At 36.1% G+C, this 8,739-nt stretch overlaps 2 protein-coding genes across 3 annotated transcripts; one reads left to right on the top strand and one right to left on the bottom strand.

Moving 5' to 3' along the window:
• The first annotated feature begins 1,076 nt into the window (after positions 1 to 1,076).
• LOC105697722 (alpha-(1,3)-fucosyltransferase 10) lies at positions 1,077 to 3,396 on the top strand. Its single transcript, XM_012421324.2, has 7 exons — positions 1,077 to 1,518; positions 1,640 to 1,676; positions 1,758 to 1,885; positions 1,956 to 2,175; positions 2,241 to 2,430; positions 2,534 to 2,711; positions 2,814 to 3,396. The coding sequence occupies exons 1-7, from the start codon at positions 1,450 to 1,452 to the stop codon at positions 3,303 to 3,305; spliced, it is 1,314 nt and encodes a 437-aa protein (XP_012276747.1). The 5' UTR covers positions 1,077 to 1,449; the 3' UTR covers positions 3,306 to 3,396.
• Positions 3,300 to 8,730, bottom strand: LOC105697721 (tubulin-specific chaperone D). 2 transcript variants are annotated; one of them, XM_012421322.2, is made up of 18 exons: positions 8,128 to 8,730; positions 7,818 to 7,996; positions 7,603 to 7,741; positions 7,327 to 7,513; positions 7,037 to 7,259; positions 6,817 to 6,965; positions 6,517 to 6,746; positions 6,310 to 6,449; positions 6,142 to 6,247; positions 5,894 to 6,071; positions 5,601 to 5,792; positions 5,310 to 5,519; positions 5,065 to 5,229; positions 4,870 to 4,994; positions 4,616 to 4,770; positions 4,322 to 4,520; positions 3,938 to 4,240; positions 3,300 to 3,863 (listed from the first exon to the last, which is right to left on the bottom strand). In XM_012421322.2, the coding sequence occupies exons 1-18, from the start codon at positions 8,467 to 8,469 to the stop codon at positions 3,582 to 3,584; spliced, it is 3,504 nt and encodes a 1,167-aa protein (XP_012276745.1). In that variant the 5' UTR covers positions 8,470 to 8,730; the 3' UTR covers positions 3,300 to 3,581. The 2 variants fall into 2 exon arrangements, with proteins under 2 accessions (XP_012276745.1, XP_012276746.1); XM_012421323.2 differs by having other exon boundaries at positions 3,582 to 3,863; positions 5,634 to 5,792; positions 8,128 to 8,469.
• Between the last annotated feature and the right edge of the window lie 9 nt (positions 8,731 to 8,739).

The following is an 8,739-nucleotide window of genomic DNA, read 5'->3' as shown; positions in this document are numbered from 1 at the left end:
CGGACGAGACCCCGCGCAGACTCCGCTAGGCGCCCGCGCGGAAAAAAAAAATTGTTTGACCCCCCCCTTCTTTCCTCCTCTCCCACGCATCTCCTACCAACGCTATCCTAACCTGCCTTAGACTAATGTAGCCCTATCCTAACCGGACTTTTTCCATTCTAACGCTACCTAACCTGCCTTGTTCGAATATATAAGAGCTGTTGTACCAGTATCATCCAGCCTGCACGTCCATCATTGCGGAATGTTCACATAATGGACTGACTCGATTCACCCATATACACCTGTTATCGATCCGAGATTAGATTAGACTCGGTTAAGATGGGTTACGATGAGTTAATAATGGGTTCGGATGAGTTAATAATGGGTTACAACGGGTTACGATGAGTTACCGATAAGTTAGCATAGATTACAATAGGTTACCACGGGTTAGGATGAATTACCTGTCCGTTCAGGTACAGGATGTTGAGACCCGGAGGGATCGACGGAGGACGTCCTATGGAAGCGAAATTTCCTTTTCCGTTTTCGGCTACGTCGCGTAGTTTCCGAATTACGCCCCTCCAACGAACCGACCAATCAGAGAGCAGCATTTTTATTTCCGCTGTATCTCCGGAACCACGGGTCGTAGAGAAAAATAGTAAAAAAAGTTTCGTCGCGGAATCCGGTCCCCTATCCATCGCGCCAGTCCTGAACGCCCCCTACCTGAACCGACCCTGTCCGTTCAGGTACCAGAAGTTGGGACCCAGGGGGATCGACGGCGGACGTCGTTTGGACGCGAAACTTCCTTTTTCGTTTTCTCCTACACCGCGTAGTTTCAGAGTTACGGCCCTCCAAAGAACCGACCAATCAGAAATGGAAACCACAACCCCCTACCAGAAATTCGTTGCGCCGCCCTTGGGGGCAAAAAACGATGAAAGCTAACGTACGAAACCAGAGGGTAGCACAGGATGCGATCATGTGGCGTCAGCACCTAGGACAACGGTACCGCATACACGGTTCAAGGAAACGCCGCAAGCGGCGCTCCGATAGGACAACGTGCAAATACACCTTAGTCCGCCGTGTAGTTACATAAGTAGTAGAAGTAAAAAGTCTAACGACGGAATTACCGCCAAAAATGTCTTCTCTATCAAAGTTGTAATAAAAGAAAGTTTATATACGCCAAATGGGTTTAATAATAAGTATTGTGATAACGTCCATAGTGTTTTATTTATCATTAACGGAATAAATGACAGACGAGCGAGTCGGGTAAAAATAATGCTAACGCGCATGTGGCCGAATGCGCCATAATCACACGATCCTGCCCGTGAACAATCTCTCAACTCATCTCTGACTCTACACGAATGGATAACCTGAGATCAATGGCGAGATGACCTAACACGTGTTTGTAGCTGCATGACAGTTCGCAGTATTTTAAATCAAGTTAAAAAGAAAGCATTGAAAATATGATACAAGATGTTGCGAAGAAAACGATCGATTCTTTTATTTATCGGAATTTTAGGAATAATTTTCTCTTTGCTGCAGGTACATGCGTATAATTCCTTTGACTTATTTTCTATTTCATCTTAATTTCACGAGATATATGTTTTAAAAAATATATGTCACATATTCAAGATCTACGGTAAAATAATCTAAATTTTTGCAGTTGCGTTTGAACAATTATGACGAATCAAGACTTTCAGGTAAACAATAACCGAGACAAGAATAATATTAATATTATCTAAACAAGGACTATTTTTTGTTTTAACGTGAAATGTTTATAGATGTAGAGACCCCTATAGTCATATGGTGGACACCTTTTGTGCATTATAATAAATACGCACGAGTATGCGGTGACGTTCAATGTTATTTCACACAAAATCGTACATTTCAGTCACATCCTCTTCTTAAGGTCTGTTAAATATTTTATATTTTAGCCCATTTATTAGGAAATATTGATGGTAAATATTTTGATTCCACAGGGAATTTTGTTTTATGGTAGCAATTTTCAAATAAACGATTTACCATTACCGCGGCGACAACGTGTCGACTGGGGATTATTTCATGAAGAGTCACCACGAAATAATCCAATTCTCGTGCATGAACAGGCATTAAATCTTTTTAACTATTCCGCTACATTTAGCCGATACAGTGACATTCCTCTCACCCTGCTTCATTTACCAAGCGAACAAGAGCTAATGGGTAGAATAATATTTTCATCATTAATTACACATTTTATGCAGAAATTACTTTGCATTATTTTGTAGATGAAAAATATTTTATACCGTTTAAGGAGAAGAGAAGATTGATGGCAACGAAAAACTTGGCCCCAGTTCTCTATATCCAGTCAGATTGCGATACAGCTACCGAAAGAGATTCTTACGTTTCAGAACTCATGAAACATATTAGGGTTGACTCGTATGGACCTTGTTTAAATAATCGTGAATTACCTAGAAGGTATGCATATTGAACAACAAAGAAAATGAGGCAAACCTTCAGGTGGCTGTATTATTAAAAATAAAAAATGTTCATTTATATAACAATAACATTAATGGTACAGTTTAAAGGAAAACCACTTGGATAAACTAGAGAGCGAAGAATTTCTATCATTTGTTGCACAGTACAAATTTACTTTAGCTATTGAAAATGCTGCCTGTTTTGATTACCTCACTGAAAAATTTTGGAGACCACTTATTGTTGGATCGGTACCTGTGTATTATGGATCCCCATCATTTATGGTAACATACGTCTTTTATTCTTATAAAAAAAATTATATGTACATTTATACTTTCTTGGTTTATAACATTTTATGTAAAGCATTTCAACTATTTATTTTCTAGGACTGGGTTCCAAACAATAAATCAGTCATTTCTGTAGCGGATTTCTTACAACCCAAAGACTTAGCTGAACATTTGGTGAACCTTACTAATGATGAATTACAATACGAGCGGTACATAACTCACAAACTGTATCCATCGAATTTTAGAATTACGAATGCTCGTCTTTTAACTGCATTAAGGGATAGATCAAGCAGCATGCCACATGACTTTGTAAATTACGTTCGATCGTTTGAATGTTTTGTTTGCAAAAAGTTACACGATCCAAACAGAATGAAAAATGTACATATTGTAAATACCAAACACTTTAATTGTCCTTTACCAAGAAGTCCGTTAACGGGCGAGGTAAATAAAAATAATTGGTGGGTCGACCGCTGGAATCTTGAAAAATGTTCAGCGAAATTACTCGTTCAAAAAATAATGAACAATGTCCTCATCGACATGAATCAGTTTGATGAGGAAAGATTTAAAATGTATGTTACAAAAAACTGCTAAACAAGTGTCTTTATCTGTACAATAATCTTCGTACCGATGTGTTCAGGAAAACGGTCAGAAGTTAATACAAAAATAAAATTGTTAACAAGCTTCCAGCAAGTTTTATAATTTTTATTCATTTTCCATATTAATTATATAAACGCGACAACGGCATTAAAAAAAAGACATTCATACCTCAAGCATATAAATTAAGCGTTACGATTTAATGGAATTGAAGGTTGGCAAATATTATGTGAATAATTAACAGTAATTACGAAGCCGATGGAAATAGGTGTTTCATGAGTTTGTTTTTTTCTGTACAACTGGTACAGGGACTTTCATCAAATTGCAGAGATTATTCCTAATTGTTCGCAGATCCGATACTTGTTGCTCCCAATCGGTCGCATTTAATTCTGTTAAAATGCTTTGTAGCTCATCCTCTGTTAAGTCCATATCTTCGCCATAAAGAGTTAAAGCTTCGTACATATGCATAGCGGTAACTTTTCTCAAGCATTTGTACTTATTACATAAGAATATACTTAACTGAAAGAAGGCCTTTTTTCCAGCAGGTCCTCGTACCTGCGATCAATAGTTTTCTTAGAATATAGGCGAATAAACATTACATTATAAATTAATTAAATTCCATAATTTACCTGTAAAAGCTGACACAATACTTGTATAATGTTGGTCAGAAGCTTCGTGTTGTTAATGTGTTTTCGTTCCCTAATTAATAACGTTAAAAGACGTTCCGGAATCTCACTGTTGGGGTTATCAAGAATAACTTGGAGACATCCAGAACTCAATAGTCGATCCAGGAAAGCAAGTAACGAGGTGATCATTCTTTCGTTTTTGTGACTTTCCTCGAAAATGTTCAATACCCTATTACATATTTCTTGCAAACTTTGTTCATCAATTTCTTTCAGATAAGAAAATAACGATACGCTCGAGTATTTTACCTGTATTATCAATAATAACCAATGAAAATTTACTCTAGACTTTTGGAGATATTAGCAATTAAATAGGAAAAATAAACTTACCAGGGATTCACTTAGGCCACCGACACTGGATATAATTCCTCGTAAGAGATAAGTTACATAAGGTGGAAATTTCAGCATTTTAACAAAACGTGGAAATGTAGTGCATTCCATTTTCCAGTTGATGCTTTCGTTGCACTCATCTCGAGGAAAAATATTCTTCAGTTCTTTGTGATACGGAATATTAGGAAGTTCCGGCTCACTGCACGAAATAAATAAAACATTCTAACTCTATTAAGACCTTTTTCTTCAAATGACTGAACTTGTAACAGATAAATTCGAAATAATATAACACACCTGTGTATAAGTCCACTGAAAATGGCGCCTGCTTGTGCTCGAATTCCATCGATTCGCTCAATAGCCTGTTGTGCTATACCTCCGATGACACTTGTCATTAGTGGTTCAGTCAACATCAAAGAAAGATTTCCTCGTAATACTAAATTCGTTAGTACCTAATGTTAAATATTATTAAATAAATTGATAGATTAATTGCAACAATTTCAAATATTTTTTCTGCAAGTAAAGAGTAAGCACGACAAGAAAGTACTCACACATAAACCAGACATAGCTGCGTTTCGTACCCAGGCACCTATATCTCCGCGGCTGTCAATTGTGTACTCTTTAAGCGCAAGCAAATAACAGTCGTAAAGGTCATTGATGTAAGGTTTCCATGTATCTACAATTAGAAACATCTTTCAATGTAAAAGATTATTAGCAACACGTTTTATAGTTATTTAAATATTTACCTGCTTCACTGACTCCTAAAGTCTGACATATCATGGTCAAAGAATTTAAGACTTCCTTACGACTTTCAGCCCACTTGCTAGTTTCTTCGGTTATGTGTGAACATTTGATAAGAGCTTCTATAATATTTTTGGCCATTCTCCGTAGGATGGGTAATGGAAAATAACCTGTTTTTAAGTAATTGAATAAATCATCAATGTTTTAAGCACATTACAGCTCTTGGTTAGTAAAATGTGACAAAGCTCACCTATAGCTTGCGCGAATCCGACTCTGACGATCTGGCTATTGGATCGAAGATTATCCAGATACCGATTGATAATCTTGTTACAATCATTATTACTTATATGAGAATCTATGTAAAATTCGCTGAAAAAATCAGTGTGAGTCTCTGCTGCTTTCAGTCTTACTGCAGTTATCTCATGACTTAAACATTCTTCCAATAAACTCTGCCAGTCATCTAAAACGAAAAAATAATGAGATTTTATGTAATTTAAGACAAAATTTGATGCCATATAAAGTTATGTTTCTAATACGTAACCTAATATAACTCGTTCGTTAATTGACAACTCACTTATTACTTCTGTGGAATGGACGGGAAAGTGAACAAGAGCACATTTTTTAATTAGCACAGCACACGCTTGTTTCATAAGCTCTCCTCCAAGACCTTTAAATTGTCCTCGACTTCTGAATGACCGTACAATGTTTTCTATTTGATGAACGGCTTCTTCCCCTACAATCAATATCAATAAATGTAAGTAAATAATAACTGCAATATTAGATGTTAATTTGCAGAGTAATATTATTAAGGCATTATATTTAATTAATTCTTACCAATAATATTTTCAATAGTGTCATTATACTTGTTAAATAATGCATGTAAAACTTCTGCTGTCCCTAGAACTGCGCCATGCCGTGTGTTTAAATCTATTGAATTTATCATTTCCAAAAGACTCGGCAATACCGCTTTCACCATGTATTGTGGATCTCTAGGTGTTAAATTGTGAAGGGCCTGAAGTTACAACAAATTTAATTATTCATTGAATGTCCATCGCATATTGCCAACGTATATATAAATTTACCTTTGATGAAAGTTCTCTTATTGCTGTGTCCCAATGCCCAATTTTTCTTGCAACTAAATGGTCTATTAAAGGCTTTGTGTATTCCTCATATTGTGCTATGTGAACACTGAAATATTTGTTTACAAATAAATACATTATGTAAACTGAAATAAAAAATTGGGATTGTACCTTATTTTGAGGTAGGCGTGGCTCCGCACTCCTACTTCAAAATAATCAGCCACGGTGACAATATCGATACCATGGGGAAAGTTGCCCTGTCTTCCCACATTCTCTTGAAATGCTGCTGATGCTGCACGACGACATTTTATCTGTAATCACGAGCAAACAAGTGACAAAAGATTGCCAAGATCAATTAGGTAAAAGAAAACAAATTACCTCTCTGTCAAATACGGTAACTACTACTAATGTAGCCGAGATTTCTTTCACATAAGGTTCAAAAACATGGGGCTCGAAAGCTCGGGCAAAGGACCAGCAAACATAACATGCAGCATCTCTAATTATAGATCCGACAGAGCCGTAAACTCGTGGCTCGTCAAATACTAATGCTTGATGAACTAATGGAATTACATCTTTCAAACGATGAGGTAGTAACAGCCCTCGCCTTCCTAAACAAAAATCCCGTGGTTAATTTGTCATTCCACAAAAATTATTTCCCATTATGAACAAAGGCTTTACCCAATTCAGCCAGTGCTAAACATCCTCCATGCCATGCACAATCAGATTCACGACCAGAAAATAAGTTTAATACAAATCCAACAACATCGTCTGCCATGTCAATTGGTAATCGTCCAGTAATTCTACCAATACCTTTGGCAGCAGACCATCTGTTTAATAATTGATATTTTTAAATTGTTTATATCTCATGAGAATTACAGCATCTTAGTCATGAACGTACCTGATTGTTATTGCTTTATCACGGAGACTTTGAATAAGTTGTTCAATAATTTCTTCTATAGCTGGTGGAATATCCTGATCGTCATTGTCACTGACGACCGTTTCTTTTGTATCACCCACAATTTCAGGAATGGTAATTTTATTGTCTTTTGGGAGAAGACTGATTGGTTTACTTGCCTTTTGATATCGCCAGGGTGCCAATTTTGTTCTTAGTAAAACAAGCCCTGAAAATGAGATGCATAATTATAACTCAATGATTGTTTTGGGGAAAAATCAATAAAATGTCATTACCTATACGTTGTATGACTTTAATCCCAAACTTTCTAACAAGAACTGCTCCATTGTCACTTAATTGTAGCTTCAGCACCTTATCAAGCATCATTTGACTATAAGGCTTTAAATCTTCTCGGGCACAATGTTTCAATATCGATGACAGTACAGCCAAAGGTCCATGTTTTGAAGAATCAGATTCTAAACACTAAACAAATAACATCATGTGAAAACATAATTACCTGAAAAGAAACTTAGCTAGTGCAAGAAAAGAATAAAAAATCTGTGAGACATTACCTCAAAACACCAAGTGATCATTTCCTCCAAATACAATTTTTTAACATCCGACCGTGTCAAAAAGTTTGCAATCAAAAATACTGCAGCTGTAGAGCATGAATCCGCTGACAAACAATATAACTTGCAGATTTTTAATATTCTAAAAACAATAAGTGATATAAAGATGTATTTTAATAATATTCCTTTATCACCAAGTATCATATATACTAAAATACCGAATTATAATTGTTTGCTCTGGTGCTACAGTATCTGATGTCTCCAGACGCGATAATGGAAATGGTATTTTAGAAATTATTGACAGCCATATCAGAAGAACATAACGTGTTTGCCATGTCTGAAGATCAGCTGGATCTTGTTTTTCCAGCATACGTAAAACAGGTAGAAGGTCTGTTACCTAAAATTACAGTACATACAGTTAAATAAATGTTTATAAGATATATGTACGTCTTTAACACGACGATAAGTATTTCAACATGTCACCAAAGAATCAATAGAATTTAATACAAAATAAAGATATGCACAAACCTCATGTGGAAGATATATCACAACTTTTTTGTATCTCTTGACGGACATGACAATAAAAAGATACTTAAATACAACATGTTTGTCACTCTCTGGTATATTTTCATCTCTTATCACAGACAGCATGGATGCCAAAATGTTTTCAAGATATGCATCGAGAAGATGAGGCTGATCTTGGTATTGCGTTAAAATGAAGTTGAATCGTTCTACATTTTTTTCGATAATACATGACGGTGTGTCTGGCTTCTTCAATTCTTCGATTAGACTTGTCACTTCGTCTATTTCTTTAAAAGCGTTAAAGCCGCAACCAATGCTTTCAACGTCTGGACAATCGCTGAACACCATGTTGTTGACGTATCTTTTATAATCTTTTCACATTAATTATCCACCACAAATCTAAATCATTTTCATTTTATTTTGATGATGGTGCATTGACAAAAATATCTACAGAAACATTCGAAAGCCAATTAAACCAACCACCATTTACCGACGCAATCATACTTCGACACACTTCGACAGGTTGAGATAATTCTAGAGGTTTATTTTTTAAAGACAAACTGAGGTCACCAAAATTGAGGTTTCGCTACAATTGTGTCGTCTGAACTTGCCCTGAGA

The sequence above is a fragment of the Orussus abietinus genome, unplaced genomic scaffold, assembly GCF_000612105.2.
Source record: "Orussus abietinus isolate OABI.00-Male unplaced genomic scaffold, Oabi_2.0 scaffold25, whole genome shotgun sequence".
NCBI lineage: Eukaryota > Metazoa > Arthropoda > Insecta > Hymenoptera > Orussidae > Orussus > Orussus abietinus.
This window is presented reverse-complemented; position numbering and strand designations above follow the sequence as displayed.